General features: G+C 36.0%; 1 protein-coding gene across 1 annotated transcript; it reads left to right on the top strand.

Annotated features, from left to right (window-relative positions):
* The first annotated feature begins 13,137 nt into the window (after positions 1–13,137).
* On the top strand, positions 13,138–13,978 carry LOC144717048 (pollen-specific protein C13-like). Its single transcript, XM_078592364.1, has one exon. The coding sequence runs from the start codon at positions 13,452–13,454 to the stop codon at positions 13,941–13,943; it is 492 nt and encodes a 163-aa protein (XP_078448490.1). The 5' UTR covers positions 13,138–13,451; the 3' UTR covers positions 13,944–13,978.
* Positions 13,979–19,172: the final 5,194 nt, after the last annotated feature.

Below are 19,172 nucleotides of genomic sequence, written 5' to 3'. Positions count from 1 at the left end.
AATTTAATCCCATGTCACTGTCAATTTTAGCTTATACAATAAAGTTTACAAACCCCTAACTTAAGATGTGTAGTGATAAGTAAAGGTATTGTGCAAGGGAAGCAACTAAGGAATCAAATTTGGTGTTTTTCTTGAGTAATTCAACCCTAATTAGAGTTAATTTTATATTCAATGAAGATCAAACCACCTTAATTAGATGAGGAAGTTAGAAAGGGGGGTAGAAGAGATGAAAGGGATAGAAGAAATAAGGGGTTCTAGATTGGCTTCTTTGATCCAAAGAGAAGGGTCAAAGGGGTCAATTAGAGAGGTTGAGAGGGAAATTTTGATTTGGTTTTGTTTTTTTTGTAGGTTTGATAATTCATAAATAACTACACTATTAGATAATAAAAGGGGGTAATTTAATCTCCAAAAAATTAAATCTTTTTTTAATACTTTTTCCAATGTGCACTTGAAATAGCTAGGAAAATATCTCAATCTCTCATCTCAGTCTCAGTGAGGGCATTTACATTTATCTCAAGCCTAGAGGTTTAGAAGTTCAGACCAAGTTGAAGAAGAACAATGAAGAAATTCAACTAAAACATCATCCAAAGTACACTAAAATTAAAATAAAATGAAGAAAAAGGTACCAAACAGGTTGATCCAAGATGGAGCTCCTCTCTGTCTTGCAGTTGTGATAGAGCACCATCCAGATTGAGCCCCCCCTCTCGAAATTCAGCTTTTATTCTTAGGTTACATGGTGAAAATTACCGATTTACCCCCATTTAGTAATTAATTTTTATCTATAAATGTAGGATTTACCTGAATGATCAAATCATACAGATAGAAAGAGGGGGTCAAGCAAATCCATAAAAAAACTCATCTCAATCGGACTTCTGGATCAAAAGTTATAAAAAATGAATTTAAACAAATTTTAACAATAGGATTTAAATCCATTTATTTAATTATTTTGTTTTGAAACACGCAATGATGTGTCGATTCATCATTGGATGATGTAGTTTCAATATCTTCTTTCAAGTTGAATTTGCAGGCGCCACGTACCCCCCCAGCGAAAACAAAATTCAAACGAAAAGATTAAAAAATAACAATGGTACATATGACACGCATCTAAGCGTGTGTTCTTCACAGCATGGGCGATTAAAAAGATGCCATCTCACCCCCGTGCGTGCGCATTGTATGCGCTGCTTGGGCAGTGAACTTACCTCCCGGTGGTCCCCCTCATCAAGCGCCGTCGGATTCTCATCCGACGGCCGAGATGAGGCCACAAAAATCTCTCTGGTGGTTTTGCATTAGAGTCATTCTTAAAAATGAGAAATTGCCGCCTGACGCTGCCCAAAAATAATTGTGTATATGTCCCATCCGCATTCGCCCTCCTCTGATTTTTTCTGAAATCACAAAAATACCAAGCCAGTTTTCAATTAAATCCTTGTCCATTTCATGTAATTGTATCTATGTCCCTGCCGAAACGACCAAGAGCTGTTTTTAGGGGTATAATTGCAACGCAACTTTACGAAAAGCCCATCAAAGTTGTTAAATTACTTTAACATTCCGTTTCTCCTTATAAATATATCCTTTTCCTCTTTTAAAATTCATTTCTTCCTCATATAAAACCCAGAAAAATCAAATAAAATCATAAAATCCTAGAAAATTTTGGAAAATTCTAGAAATTTCAGTAATTCATCCCCATACTAAGTTACCTCGAAATTAAAATTTTAAACCTGCCATTTTCATTGAAAAATAATTATTTCAAGCTCAAATAAATCCCTAAAAATTCATAAAATTAACAGAAAATTAGGGGAAAATCAGAAATCGCTTGAAAACATTAATTTCATGTAAATATTTGATAACAATCCTATTTTAATACCTTTAAATGCATACAGATGTGCTAAATTTCTTGAAATAAAGACCGAATTTATAGTGTTATCAAGGTGGTATGTATTGGCTCTTGTTGTGCCTTTCTATCTCACCATGGTTCCGCTTCACTCTCACAATGAGTCCATCTAGGCCAGTCTTGGTGCTGACCCAGTTTGAAATAGTATGATATAATGTGAACCTTCTGGAATAAATGCACATTCATCATGAGTAAAAATATAAATATGTTTTTTAAAAAAATTTAGGGGCTTTGTACGAGGAAGAAAGACAAGATAAATGAGAATTTCTGGCAGATTGAGAGGAGGAGTTATGGGAATGAGAAAAAGGGTGAGAGGAGAGATGGACATAGCGAGAGATATAGAGATAGAGGCCATAGAGAAAGAGAGAATGCATGTAGAGAAGGGGGTGATAAGGAAAGTAAGAGAACAGAATAGAGTAAGGCTAGGAGATATATAGATAGAGCGAGAGGTAAGGACTGCAGGTGGATAGATAAAGGAAAATCAATAGAGAATGAAGAGAGATGTCAGAAAAAGGAAGAAAGATAATTGAGATGATATATATGGAAAAGGGTGGTCAGTGATTTTTGAAATGTTGTATATATTGTTGCGTCTTAGGGTTTTGATTTAGATAACTATTAATTATTCACACATCAGAATATAAAAATTCAAGCATTAGAACAATTAAAACTTGATGAATACATCCCATGTGCACATATCGGGACCATGATTTCTTAGTTTTTGCATGCAACAGATCCAGATTTCAAAGGTACCAGATTTCAACTTGTGCGCATGAACCAGATTTCAAATGTACCCACGTTGTATTTGGCCCCAATTCCTAAGCTCAAATATCTAGGTTTCACTTTGTCGTATTTTTTAGTTTAATACAAAATATAAACCTGTACTCATTTAAGTAAATTTTACTAGTGACTCATGCAGATTGCCTTCAAATGGAACGATGATTATGGATTTAAGATTATTAACAGTTGATTAGTGTGATGAGATGAATTACGTACACAATACAGAGTCAAGCGCTGATAAAATGTGTGGAGAGATAGGGATACTTAGTACTATGATTAAGATGATTATCGTAGGCAGTAGATAGTGATAGTTAGAACTTTAGAAGATGGACTGACAATGAGGATAAAGTGGCGATAATGAGAAGAATGTACGAGAGCAACTAGCTGAATAAGTCCTTAAGGTGAATGATGAGTAAGATGACAACGAGATGATGACATGAAACTAGAAAAAATTGATTAGAATATATCAACATGATACAACGGTGGGTGTGATGATGAATTGATCTATGCTAAAGATGATGTCAATAAGAATAAATGTAAAGTGAGCATACTTACTGTAGTTCCTTACATTCTGCCAATATTAAAGCAATTCACAAGTCCATATATGCTTCCTCCTCTTCACTGTTGACTCTTTCCACACACCCTACACAAAAGAACAACCTTGATGTATCTCAAAAACTCACAAACTTTAAATCAGCCTACATGGGTAGGAAGAAAGTTTAATGATCACTTTGACAAGTCTACATGCCTCTATTTATAGGTTAGAGGGTATGGATGGAATCAGGGGTGAAGATGAAGTGTCCCTCAAAATTTCAGTTAAATCAATCTTCTTCATCATCTTATATCAAGATTTGAAGTTGGAACAATCCTAATGTGCATATGTTTTCTCTCCTCACCATCGGCATTTACACTTCATCATTTTCCATTGTCAGTTGACATGCCAAATCACCATTCATTTATGATGGGCTTGATCACCTCATCTTTTGAGATTGTGCACTGTGAGAATGCCACATGTAACTACGATAAGAAAAAGACAAAAAGTTAAAGACTTTTCAGTCCACAATTGGGAACATTGTTGCACTGCAATTTGCAATGCCATTATTCCACATTTTTGCAATGATTACTAAATATAGTAATTGATGTAGCTTTAGATAAGTTTCCATTTGATTGAATTCAATGGCGACATGTGGCAGGGCACCATTATGCCAAGCATATTTTAATAAATCATGATAAACAATGAATACAAAGTCAAAAAATAAAAAAACAGATCCACAAAATATAAAATTAATATATCAATTATTATAATATCATGAAATTCATAAGAAATAATACAAATTAGAAAATTAATTTTTCAAAAATTGGATGTCAAAAACTGATTAAAGATACCATTTGATCCAAAATAATCTGAATATTTCTCTAAAAGTAGATTTAATGATTTTAAGGTTGATAACATACACTTATAATTACTTTAATGCATAAAATATGAAATTTTCATAGAAATAACCCCATAACACAGTTATAATTACTTTATTCCACAAAATATGAAAATTTCATAGTATTATACATAAAATCTCCTCCATGTTGATGATTCCTACTATGGCTCTACCATTGTCGTTGCATTTTTGTAGTTGTTTTGAGAGTATGGAGGAGACAATGGAAGAAGGGAGAAGAAAGGTGGGCACTTAAAATTTTTTGGCATAGGTGAATTTTGTTCAAGGCCTTTCCTAATTCATATGTCATGTAATTTCCCCCTAAATCCCTATGCTTAAAGTATATCTTTTAACATACAAAAGCCCATAAACATGTAACCCTTTAGGGCCATGAATCAGTCTTTTTAAAGACTCTCATGGCCCAATAACCTTTACTGGCCTAATAATCCATATCATCATATAAATTAATTAAATGTTTATTGATTTAACCCAATTAATTTTTTGAGTTTAAAACCCATGGGGTACGAAGCTACACATGTCTAGAAGATACAAACAAATATTGATTCAGTCATTAGTACCTCCTTTGCCCCAAGCTTCTTGGATGACTTAAGGTATGGTCAACTATCAAAACCTGATTGGTTATATAAGCTATAACTTAGTCATTTGAAGACCATCAGAGAACTCTTCTCCAATATTCCATTTCCTTAGTTATGTACTTCATCACATCTTATACCAAGGGCAAACAATCCTATCTTGACCACTCAATCATATTTCTCAACTGATAACTTACATTTTTAGTAGGTTAATATGATCATCTTTATGTCTTTATTTGATTAAGTTGATTGTATACGTACCACATCAAGCTAAAATGATTCAATCTATTTTTAGAATAATATTTTGAATTCTATGAATTTTCAATTATTTTTAGGGATTATTTGGACAACATATTCTAAGAGAAAATAATTTTCATATACAACATATAACTTTTCCTAAATTTTGTGATATTATATTCATAGATATAAGATTTTTCTAAGTCAAATATATATTTATATTTTTTGGATTTTTATTTTTACAATGTTACGTATCGCCTTTTGATTCATCGAACACCGACTAATCAATGGTAAAGGTTGATGATTGGCAAAACCCAATCATTAAACTAAACCGTTACGACATTGCGATTAGCAATGCCATAGTAACATTCATCCCGTGTCAACTTCCAAGCCTTTTATATTTATTAAACCCTAAATTAGAAAATTGTAAATCGAATACTCCAGGTCACTAGTTCTCATTTCATTTAATCATCACTTTTTAACAACTTTTTTCATCCTTTTCTCTCGTTCTCACTCTCTCGATTGTGACAACTACTTGTGCATCACTTGTCTCAATCTTCTTAAATAGGATTAATCCTAAAATCTTCTCACTATCTCCATTAATATCGCGACCTCTAATGCTATACGCCTCCTTTGTCGTCATCACAAATTCACCCTATAGAGAGAGCTATTTCCTTAAGATCCATTCCCTGTGGAGGCTATCTTGATAAATTATTCATGCGTAAAGGTTTATAAATATCATTGATCAAACTCAAGTTCACAATGATGCAATTTACGGTAATTTTGAGTTTATCATAAATAGAGCTAAGGCTGTTTGTAATTATATGAATATGAACTTGTTGGTCGTAGTTAAAGTGAAACCATCCACCCACAGTATGTCTTTGATATCCTAATCCAAAGGACAACTTACACTGCTATGACATGAATAAGCTTCATTCAAATTTAAATATTATAGCATTCAGGAACTTATATAGATCAATTCGGTCTACTCTATCTACTAAAGAGCACCTGATATTTTTTCTTAACATATCCACGTCAATGGCCATGGAATAGGCCAAATTCATCATATGATTGGGACTAGCTATTGTCATTCTATCCTATATTATGATGTATTTCCTATGTTTATTTTGAATGAGAATATTCAATACACATGCTTAAAGACAAGTGATCTCCGTTATGTAATATCTACATAATTTACTCAGTGTGAACTTTATGAACTTCATGACAAGCTTCACAAGGAATTTATAATGAATATGTTGTATTTATGAATTTTTAAGAAGATATGGAATCTGTGATTGTCCCACCAGCCTCATATACTTTTGTGATTTATTAAATTTATAAGATATTTGGCTCAGGTCGTTGATTCGATTTACAAGTTGTACTAAAATTGTATGGTCAGTTTGTTCTGCCATGAAAATTTGAGCTGATGTTCATGGTTCAGTATGTACTGACCAAATAAAGTTATATTGTGGCATTCATTAGTAATAAGTAAATTATCTTTTTAATACATGAACATAATCACTATAAACTTGATTGTATTAAGGTGGAAGTTTCATAATTCCATACATATGAGGTTAAGCACACTTCTCTTAAAAAAATATGGCTTGTTTTGCATAAAATCATGATATTGTTTCACCAAAATAAGTAAATGTCTATTAGACCCTTATATAACGGGGTTTTCATGTTGGGATAAAATTTTCACTCCTTTTGAACCTAATGATTAAGAACTTCCTGTTGATTATTTTTATAGGTATATTTAAATATCCCAATTGAAGGGGATAAATAAAAATGGTTAAAACATTATTATGCCTTAATCTATCCTTTGAGTGTCACTTATTATCCGTAGTATTACCATCCAAAAAATCAAAAGATAAACCATCAATCTGAACAAGTAGATGCTAAGGAGAAATGGCAGGTACTCTTTAAGGTAAGACTCCACTAAATGGATATGTATGAATCCCAACATGGTTTTATACCTAATTGATCATCACATTGATTCATGGTCATGATTATATAAGTGATCCTTATACAGACATGATACACAAATACATCTCATGGATGCACTATTGTATAATGGTTATAATCCATGGATCATTAATTAACTATATTATTGAGTATCTTAGTTCAGATGTAGCAATTAGATGATCATCGTGTTTCATATAAGAGGAGACTTACTCAAGAAATATGATAGCAAGGAACCCTTGGTTTAGGTTAGTGGAAATTATAGGGAAATATTCATTTAATGACTTCCTAGTTTATCAATTTGAACTAGGTTAACCAATGATTTCTTAGTACATGAAATCATCCTCGATGTGTGAGGCAGATGAAGAATTATATGTAAAATGAAACTGATGGAATTTATGTTCCATAGAAGAATTATTAAACTCCGTTTAACCTTCTAGAGTAGTAGCATTGCACCTATGGCCCTTATGACTGCGGATCACATCTGTAAGGCGTACAGACTTTGTTTTATGGGCTAGTATTTAAGCCAGTCTATTTGATCCATTCAAACCCTAGCCATGAGCTCTTTGTCTTCTGCCAGCATAGAAGGGAGCATTAGCGGAAGAATATAAAGACTTAGACAGCTTCTAACACCTAACAGTTAGGTTGAATCAAACATTCATTTAATAATCTATATTGTATAAAGTTTATGAACTAATTTAGCCAATAATGAGTTATTTGGCTTTGGATTTATTAACTTGACAAATATCTGGGCTTGGAGGGTCAAACACAATATTTAAAAGATGTCAAAATGTAGGGAAAAATCCCCTTTTAAGAAATGACAATCACAAACAAACTGTTATTCATGCTTTGTCATATTCTTGCAGCCATCTTCATCAAGCTTCCCAATCGTCAAGATGTTGGAGAGTAATTTAGGACTTAGAGTACATTACTCCATGTCATTTCTCCTCTACTCTGACACTACAATATTATGATTCCTTTGACTTGTATATCCACCTTTAACACATCAGCAAAATGAACACAGCCAAGGTGTGCTTCATCTAGCTAATGAAAGAGTTTTTATGCAAATCATTTTATTGGTTCCCTGAGTATCGACGTACCACATATTAGGAAATTGAGGATCTCCCTCTTCCTTGAAGTAATGAATGATCGAGAGGCCCGATCAAAGTCATCAACAAGGCCAGCTCAACCTTCTTAGCATTGGCTAAATTCACCTTCTCCTTTCTCTTATCATTGTTGCACTCATAAAATATTCCCAAACTTGTCAAAATTTTAATATTTAAATTTGGTCTTATCTCGAGACTTTCAGTCTTCATCCTTGCTCCGTATATTGCCTTCACTAGTATGGCCACAGGCTATTCCTCTACTACAACCACATCCATGCGCATGGGAACATTCATCTTACTCTTTAGTCTTTCCCTTTATGATGGCTCTTGCTAGAAGAATTTCCTCCTCCCTCCTAGATTGGTGATCATTTAAGTTCTTTTCATGAATTTTCAGCGATCACACTAATTCGTCTTATGATCAAGTCCATTTCCCCAACCTACTCAATGGAGAATTTAATGAAATCATAGTTTGTTGGTGTATCTTGGAGAAGCCTTAATGCCACAATTCCTTATTATATCTTTTCTCCCATAATCGTTAACCAAGTAAAAACTTTGGATAACTTCCCCAGTCAGACACAGATTCATTTTCTCCCATGATCAGCAGCTCAAACTCGCACTTGAGTGCCTAAGCTCTAGCTTAATGAATGAGAGCAACTCCCAAAATCTTCATATTCAAGGTCATCCACATCACCTTGCCAAATGAGCCAAATGAGCCAATATCTCACCAGACGCTACACCATAGATAATTGACAGTGCTTATCAATTATTGTTCTTCATCACCATGTCTGCCTCCATGGCTTCCCATAGACTATGTGTCTCCAAAAACACTTGCATTCTCATAGGTTACAGAGAATAATAAAAACGGTTGAAATGAGTGGAAAACCTTTTTTCTGTTTGAATCATGGAAAATCTGTTTCCATTTTGTCTAAGGAATATTAAGCAGAAAATGAGTGGGAAAAAAGAGGCTGTGGTAAGAAAAAAATTGGCTTTTCTAGGTAATTAGTCATCAAAGGTTTTATTGAGGAGATAATTCTAAAAAATATAAAGAAAGAGTTGATGCAACAATTACAGCCACATGCAGCAACAAATTCCAACCATCAAGCCAGCAGCAAGCTGCATCCGCCATGACAGCTGTAGATAGCAGCAGACCGCAGCAGTGCTTGTGGCATAGACATGAAAGGTACACATTGTGTTGTGGTCCCATGCTTGCATGCATATGAAAGATTTCTTTTTTTGGAATTCAAATGTGTTTACGATGTTGAAATTTATATCATGTTTACATTTTGGTATACCTTGATATGAGATTATTCCCTTGCAATCTTCAGTTGAAATGGAGGCCAGGCCAAAGGCAAAAAAAGAAAAAGTTAATCAAGGTCCATGACCACTATAAAATAAAGAAAATAAAAAAGATGATTTACAAGCTTTGAGCCAACCCAGCCCGAAGCTTGCTTATAGTGGGCCATTCTAGGAATACCACATTTAAATCTTGTCCTTCAAATACTATTTATAAAGATTGGACGACCAAGACCTCTTCCTTCTCTTATAGCATTATTCTTCTTTCAATTGGTGAATCAATAACGCTGATATTGACATGAGCTAGAAATAGAACCAGTCTGCAAGCGGCACATGGCTGCCATTGTTGATGGATCATGATGACAAGGATGATGGACCACCAAATACAAGAGGGGTTCATAAGTGTGATTTAATAGCAGTTGTTAAATCCAAAAAGGTGGAAATCATGGTCTAGGGGAAAAACTATCAGCTTCCACCCCTGACCATTGCTCTCTTCCAACGAAAAGTAATTTCTGATGATGACAAGGCCAAAATGCACTCATACAGCACAAAAGAAGTCTCAAGTTGATGGCAAATCAATCAATGAGGAAATGAGCTGCTCTCCTTGCCCATATATTTGATACTGCCTCTCAGACAAAACATGACTCTTGATATTCAAATGAGAGAATATTCTCCTATTATGTCACATTTAATTGATATTTCCAGCTGAGAGGATGCGGGTCAACTCAATTTGGAAAGGAGATGAACGAGAAAGAGATCAAAAGATGCATATCCATTTACTCACCTTGAGGAAAACTGCCGTGAGACCACTGAAGTTGATAGTGAAAATCTAAAACAGAGACAAATTACGATAAGTTAACATATCAAATAAATATAGGAAATATTTCTATGAAAAGAAGAATCCAAATAATGAAGAATAACACACCAACGATCGTACAAATATTAAGTTAGTGACTACTTTGTTTTGTTAATATTTTGCTTATTGCCTTCTCATAATTCCATTACAAAAATCATAGGAATAACCTGAGCTGTTAAGGTCTAAGTACCACCTTATTCTCCCATTGTTGTGCTTCTCATGAAATAAAAATAATAATACAATTTCACTAAAAAATATAGATAAATATTTTCTCTCAATGAGACATTTCCACAAAGTCCTTGAGTTACTTATTAGCTATCTTTGTGTTTTACGATATTTTTCTATTCTGAAACCTCTTTTTTCTCCTACTAATTCCATACATTCTACCTATCTACCTATACATACGACTTCCTACATTTTTATCTAGAGTGTTAGTAATAATAGTAGAATGTCTAACATTTATTATCTTCATCTCTTATTCCTGACTAAGATTATCCCTGAGTGAGATTTTATCTAGAGTGCTTCGACTATTTATTTAATTCTATCACTAAAATCCATTCTTTGAGGTGATGATCTCACCTTCTACTAAAAATCCCTGAGTGAGATTAAAATTAATAAATACAAATTTGATGGAATGAAAATAATACCCCTAATTTTTATCCATCACACATCTTGCTCCAACTTCAAATTATGACATATATTCATCCGGGACTTTCAGGTATGAATTATTAAAGGGAATTCCATCTTATACTCCTCTATCCATCCGAATTCTTTCATTGATAGATAGATCCCCATCATTATAAAAAAAACACACTTGGATTTGGTTCCAAGCTATGATTATCAGAGTAATTTGCTCATTCAAAATATATATTCTGAACAAGACATCCGACGAGTTAGACACCTAACAACATGTTTTTTAATATTGTTCATTTTCAGATTCACATGATCATCCTTCATCCATGGTCTTTATTTACAAGGTTAACCTAAGCTTTCACAATTCTACACAACACCACTGACTCCACACACCATCTCTGTTGCTACAAGGTCAGGTAAATCCATATGAATCCTTATTCTGGTGCTTCAGTCTATGCAACTAACACTATACCTATTGTAATCAGATGTAGTATTCATTCGCTTGATAATATTCACACTGTTGCCTTCAACTGCAACCTGAGGCTGCCAAAGTGCTGGCTAAGGTATGTGAATAGACTTAATTATGAATAAAAGATACTTAAATTCTTGAGATTCTTTTATAAATTTAGAATAAATTAGATAATTAGTAAAATTATTTTTTATCATTTAAGAATTATTTTTATATTAATTTTCACTACGATAATTTTATTACGTTATAGTTATTCTATGAAAATATATTAAAAATCATTAAAATATAAAATAACGTTCATATCCACTTATTTATACTTTCTCCCTATGGATTCAACCATTACTTACCATATGCTTGTAAGGAAAATTAAATTAATATTGATGTATAGATCAGAAGCCTTCAACGGCATAATCATCCCTAATTTCTGCTTTATCAAGAAACACCTAGGGAATTTCCCAGTGGCACTCTCCTTGTTTCTTGGTAAGCGCCTCCTTGTATCCAGGATATTGGAATGATGATAACATATTCACAAAATCATTTGGAACATTTTTTAAGAAGATAATGAAGAGGTTTGATGTATTGAGGACCAAATGGATTTATCTAAAAGCAAGAGTTGTGTGACTTAATGAGACTCCTTCAAGCAATCAATTGGTTGTGAATCTGATTCCAAATTATAGTTTAGATAGTCATTGAACTTTTGTTTTTCCGGGTTCATTTTGAATTATATTTTTTCTATTGTATGAATCGCCCAGATACTTTAGATATAACACAATAGAATAATAATAAAAAAACATATTCAAACACATATATAAACATAAAGAAATCCATAAATATAAGATACCTATAATATCATGTCAACTCTCAACTGACTGGATATCATTGTTTCTGAGAGAATAATTGTAAAAGTCAAGAAGGTTACTTATGAACATCATCTACTTGCATTTAATCAGTTCGTAGCTGCCTTTTGAATGGAATATTTGGTTTGCTCAAATAAGGCTAGATGTGATGGGATAGAATCCCTACTTCCACTTCTTGGCAGCACCAAGAGCAAATGCTGATGGGTAAGAACAAAAAAAGAAGGATAAAACCCTAAACAACTCTCATTCGGTTTCGATTGTTGAAAACCTAGTTCCCTTTTGTCTACAGAACATTAATTAGGATAATAAAAGTGTGATGGAAGGGAAAATAAAAGTCTGCGAGACCCATCAATGACTCTTCTCGTTTATATTTATTGTGTCACCAACGAGAAAAACAAGCGGAAAGAAGCCCAGGTAAAATATAGCATGATTGCAAAAATAAATTTCCACGGAAAACTATCATGAAAAATATCATCAATAAGAAGTAATAAGAGTGTAACACTCTAGGGTAAATCCAGATACAGTTTACTTGACTATCAATCATCATTTGCAGTTAATATATCGTTGATGACTGATTAATATTCTTTTGTACACTTATTCAGACGAGGCATTTCATTGACAGATTCTTCTGGATAGCCCGGCCCAAAGAAAACTGTCAAGGGGCTGACCTGGTTCTGCCTCATTTTCTTTGAAAACCTGAACCTGATCCTAAATCGGGCCCTGGCCGTGGCCCAACTTCAAAACCTACACCTGGACCTTTGGATTCAATTGATAGTAAGTTGTCATGAAAATAACAATTAACAACCATTATAAATGACACTATTCTATAAGAAAACTCTGATATAGTGGAGACGGGGGAGGGGTCTGGAAGCAGGAGGAATGGCCAGACGTTGAGTATACTAGGGAAAATAGGAAAATGTGGTTCGCGAGATGAGAGAGAGAGAGAGAGAGAGAGAGAGAGAGAGAGAGAGAGAGAGAGAGAGAGAGAGAGAGAGAGAGAGAGAGAGAGAGAGAGAGAGAGAGAGAGAGAGAGAGAGAGAGAGACGAGACACGAGGGAGAGAGTGATGAACGAGAGGAAGACCGTGGAAGAAAGAGATCCAAGACAAATATAGATATCGACGAAGTTAAGTTGACGAGAGACAGAGGATAACCCAAATATAGCTTCCTCTCTCCTCCTCGCTCTTCTCCTCCCACCCACCAAAGCTCGGAATTCACTCCTGGCCTCTCCATTCCTCCCCCCCAAGGGCTGGATACATCAACCTATAAATGGGAACCGAAGACGAGCCATTATTATCATCCTCGCTCTCTCGGGCTTCAAGAGAACAAGAAGAGAGAACCGATCACTGACGATGGCGGCCAAATATTGGACTGTGATGGGCCTTCTCGCGGCCGTGTGCGCGGCGGTTTGGCTGCCGGCGGCGGAGGCGCAATCCTTCGTCGTCGAAGGAAGAGTGTACTGCGACACTTGTCGCGCGGGGTTCGAGACCACGGCCACGACGTACCTGACCGGGGCGCGGGTGCGGCTCGAGTGCAAGCACCAGGACTCGCAAGAGCTGGTCCACACGGTGGAGGGGGAGACGGACGAAACGGGGACGTACCATTTGAGCGTGGCGGACGACCACGAGGACGAGATCTGCGAGGTGGTGCTGGTGAAGAGTCCCGCGTCGGAGTGCGCGGAGATTAAGGAGGGGAGAGAACGCGCGCCCATCCTGCTTGCACACAACAGCGGCCTCGCCACCAACGTCCGCCTCGCCAACTCGCTCGGCTTCCTCCGGGAGGAGCCCCTCTCCTCTTGCGGGACGATTCTCGCGCAGTACCAGCTGGGCGACGACAACGAATAAATTATTCACTCTCTCCTCCTCCTCCTCCTCCTCATCATCAGTCATTTTCATCTTCATCTTCTTGATCTTCTTCTTCCGAAGAAGAAGAAGAAGCTTGATCCTTTGCTTTCGTCATAAACTTCGACTCTTGAGTAATTCACGCTCGAACACGCTCTTTTCGGGAGAAGTCGTTTCCGTGGCCCTTTATGGCTCCTAAACGGACGACGGAACACAGCCTTTTGCCGCAGCTCACCATTCACCAGTCTAATAAGTGGGAAACACCCCAATTAGCAAAGTGATTACTTATTATTATAGATATACATTAATTAGCATACAGCCACTAGTTTTAACATAATAAGACTTAATTAATCACATAACATAATTAGACATTTGTGACATTTATTTATTTACTTTTATGAAAACGTATTGAAAATAATTAATGGATATTGGTAAATGATATTGACAGGCAAACCTCCAGTCCTCCACAAAAGATGGAGGCCGATACTGGGACGGATCAACACCAGCTATTGGTACTGTAACAACCTATACAAAATGATGTTTGTTAAGGTGGATATCAGTTTTCACTCTTTCGATATCTGATATCCCTATTACATCTTGGTATCGTCATCCAAATGGGCAAGTCTCACCTAGAAGTCGAAAATGGTATCAAGAATGTTTCCTCCATTTCACAAAATTTCATATCTGAGAAGGCCCAGCAATGGCGTGATCTAATCTATAGAGCTTATTGTTAAGACTCACGATTTCCTGTCTCAGTTTGGGTTTGGCTACAATTTCTCAAGTCCCCTGGTATGTCATGAGAGGTGTGACAGGAGACAAAGTTGTGAAGGAAGACAGATATGGGAGACCATCATAGTCTGGAAGATGGAACAATTTACTTAGATGCTAATTATGTAATAAGGCTGGATGGGTGATGGGATGGGATGTTATCTCTAGTTAAAGAGCTCTCTCTCTCTATCTCTCTCCTTCACTCTCCTTCTTTCCCTCCCTCCAGGAACCTCTCTTCGTATGTTCACAGCTCAAACCATGGCCGATGCATCAAGAGGTTGGTGGCGAGAGAGAGAAGACAAAAAGATGAGAGAAAGAGAGCTAAAGACTGAGAGGGCATGAGAAACCGGGATCGAGAGAGCTGCATTCTGCAAGTAGGGTTGGACACTCCGCTCGGTCCTAGTTTTTGAGCAAATACCTCAAACTTATCCAAGTTAGGTTCAGTCCAGCAAGGTTGACTAGTCAATGTTAATGTCAAAGTAGAACATTCAAAATAAAAAATTGGTAACCTAAACTCTTCCAACTAAATATGAGAAAAATGGACTTCCCATACATGGGATAATGTATTTAAATAATCTTTAAACTCCATCATGGGAAATAAAATCACTCACATTCTTTGCTGCTTCCTAGCTCCCATTAGCTTTGTTTGAATGTCGCACTGCATCCAACGTATTATTACTTACGTGTCACCTTGCTGGTGCTTCCAAAAATAAGCATATACAACAAACCTTGATTGAAATTCAAAATGGAAAATAATTTCCAAATAATAATAGTTCCAAAAATAATCACAATATTTTTAGTCTTGAATGTTGTCCTCTTTAGTTTCCTCCGCATCGTCATCTTCCTCATTCTATGCCACATTGGCTTTATAAGCCCAGAAAATTAAAAGTCATTTGTATCAATTTAGGCTATGAAGACAGTCATACTCTTTTAAATTGTCAATCCTTGTAAAAAAATGACACTCTGATTGAGAACTTGAGGTATAAATATAGAGGAACTCTTTTGCAAACACTACAATTTGTGTAAACCTAATTTCATACCACTATTTGAGTGGGTCTTCACGAGGACCAATGCAAGGCTCTGTAAGTAATCATCAAGTTCATCTCTAGTACATTTTTTGCTCACACGTATGCTTGCTTTCTCCATCAATGCAATCAGCCGTTTTAAATAAATTTTCCGGTATAGATGGTTGATCTTCAATAATTTACTGGTTGGTTGATGTTGGAAAAGTGGATAGTTTGTTGAGAAATTACTCTGAAATGTGGATAGTAAACATTTTCATAATTTGAAATAAACACAATCCTCTCTCTCTTGGTCTAACAATGTAGCAATGTGAACATAGGCACCGAATCCATGTGATTTTGATAATCAAGAAATTGTTCATGTTGGTTCATTGCTAATAGAAGTTGGGAGATCGGAGAAAGTAAGGTCCAACACATAAATATAAGAATGTAATCAATCTGACCAAAGTTGAATTTCCCTCGAAATATTATTTTGGGTTCTGGCTTGGGTGACTAAGAAATAACATTAGTGTTGGGTTCTGTGGGTTAAATTGAAGATACAAAAATGATTTTCTCATAAAAAACTTTGAAATCAAATCAAATTCAAATATACAATTGAAGATGATGTCATCATCTCATGGAACCATTTCCACTCTCGCTTTGCACATTAGATGAATACCTTCTAGCCATTCATGTCTCCAACCTCTAGATGTATCCATGTGATTTCTGAAATAATGGATCTCCTCTTAAACTTCTTCAATCATCCTTAAAGATCTAGTTGTTCTTCTCGACATCCAATATCACTTGAAGGGAGACAAATATGAAAAGGGGATAAGACAATGATGCCTGAATAGATCTGAGTGGCATGGGTACCTAAAATGGGTTCCACCTCTATTTAAACTTAACTTGAAAATTTTCACAAAAGCACATTTAATTTAACTATATCTACCAATGTCTGTAGATGTTGTATGTGTGACCTTCTAGGTCCATGTATAAGTCCAGTTAATAAATTTAATGGCCTAATGTTAATTGGCCACCAATGTTAATTAACTATATCAAATTGTAGACTAATTAATTAATGATCAATTTCACCACATGGACCTGTTAAGTTTTTACTCCTCCGAGTACAAAGCTACAACTCATACTGTAGATGATGTAGAGTTGTGACTGTACTATCTCATTAGACCTTTATCGTCATCTGTTGTCAAATACTTATCCTCTTTTATTTGCACAATACCCTTGAATCACTTAAGATATGGTTAACTATTCAACCCTAATCAGTGTAGTTATTACTAATGCGTTATTACTAATGCATAGTTTCAGAATTCTTCTCCAATATCTTCACTTCCCTTACTAATGATTTAATGTGTTTTTTCTTTGAATTCGTCTCCTTTAATAGCACAGGCAAAAAATTCCATCTTGATCTCAAAACTACCTTTGTACGTCTAAGCTAAAAGTAATTTGAATCTCCTGATTAGAGACTTGTAAGTCATTTTTTAAATGTATCTATCCAGCCCTAAGATATATTTGGTGTCCTAGGTTTCAAGACCAATTATATGACCATGCCATGAGTCAAACTGATTGACATTTTGATATAACTAATGGAAATATATGTGACCGGTATGCTAATCGCACATTCCGCATCTCATTCCATGTTTAATAATAGAACATATTCATTATAGTGCACATGTGAAGATTATAATGAAGTCCATGAATACATGATTGGACTTAGTGAATTATGATGAGATTGTAATATGGAGATCACTAGTCTTTAAGCATGTGTTCTAGATATTCATATTCAAAGGATATGCGAGAAGGACATCAAAGTATCCAGATAAAATAGCACTATCTAGCCTCACTCATATGATCAGTATGGCCGGTATCATAGCCATTAGTGTGGAGACACGAAGGATGGATAGTGGATGCTCTTTAGTGGAAAGAGTTCACTAAATTGATCCATACAAATCCGTAAATGATATTATACTGAACTGCCAATCAGGTTGATTCATATCACGGTTGTGTAAGTGGTCCATAGACCTGCGACACTAAAGACGTCTTGTGGATAGACAATTGTGCTTCAATGATGACGTACGTGTCCCTAATCATGGGATTTTAAATAGTCTTAGTTAGGGTACATCAAGAAGTTCACAAAGAGGATTGAGTGATCACAAGATGGGATCGTCCAACCTTGGTATAAAAGGTGACAGCTCAAGGAAGATGATGCAATGAAGTCCTTAGCCAAAGTAGTGAAATATCAGAGAAGAGTTCTATGATGATTTACAAATGCATTAGTACTAACTCGGATGACCGATTGGGGTTTGATACTTGACCATACCCTAAGTTGTCCAAGAAGTGTCAAGTGGATGAGAGATTATACCTATACGATAATCGATGACGAACAAGTTCCATGAGTGACTCAATACACACTCCTTTGTATCTTCTAGAGCACGATGTGTATCTTGGCACCCCACATGTTGGAGACTCAACCTATCGATTGGATTAAATCGATCCAATGTTAATTAATATATATGATGATATAGTTAATAATTTGGATAATAAATAAAGGTTATTGGGTTGTTGGAGTCATTAACTAGACTAATACATGGACCTAAAGGGTCACACACAAATGATCTTTTGGATGTAGGAAGATATACTTAAGTTTTGGGGTGTTTTATGAAAAACACCAACATAGTAAAAATAGGGGAAGGCCCTCAAAAAAATTCACCCAGGCCGGATATGTTCTTAGAACTTCCTCTTCTACTCCCTTCTCCCCACATCGCCTCTACACTCTCGTTGCTATCGGGATGGCGTAACGACAATGACGGAGGTAGAACGGGGATTGTCAAGAGAAAGAGGAGATCCAACGTGCCGAGGATTGCGTTGATATGTCTAGAGGCTGCACACTTGAGCAGCTCGACTCGTCTCACTCCGGGATCCAAGAAATCAGGGATGTGCTCTGTGCATAGTGATGGAGGACCACCTAGCTGATAGCGTCCAGACTGATCTCCAGCCCCTACGCGGAGCCAGAGCCGACGTGAAGAACCAACACTGCTACTATCAAGCTTCAAGAAAAAATTGCGTCGTCTTGGAGCATGCCGAGGCGTCTTTGTGTTCTTTTCTTTTCATTGTTTTTTGATTGTCGAAGGCCCCTCCTACGCGAGTACGGGCCTCTTGTGTGTGCTTTTCATTTTTTAATTGTGAATTAGCTATCTTCTTTAGGGGGAGGAAATCCATATTGGGCTTCTTCTTCCCCTAAAGATCCTTTTAAAGGGGAAGCCCAATTGGCTATCCCCTTTAAAGGGGGCCCAATTGGGCCTCCCACAACTGCCACTTCCTCTCTATAATAAGGAGGAAGGGTGGACGTGGGAGGCTTAAGGCTTGATCATTTGTGAAATCCAGATCTCATTTTGTTCAGTAGTAGTTATTTTGTTCATTGTGCTTGGTCCCTTTGTGAAAGAAGAAG

This window comes from Wolffia australiana, chromosome 1 (genome assembly GCF_029677425.1).
Source record: "Wolffia australiana isolate 7733 chromosome 1, ASM2967742v1".
In the NCBI taxonomy this organism is placed as follows: Eukaryota; Viridiplantae; Streptophyta; class Magnoliopsida; order Alismatales; family Araceae; genus Wolffia; species Wolffia australiana.
The sequence above is the reverse complement of the archived record's forward strand: the minus strand, read 5'-3'. Positions and strand labels throughout refer to the sequence as shown.

What these genes read in the sequence shown, in the direction of transcription:
- LOC144717048 (XM_078592364.1), top strand. Translation starts at nt 13,452, where the DNA reads ATGGCGGCCAAATATTGGACTGTGATGGGCCTTCTCGCGGCCGTGTGC.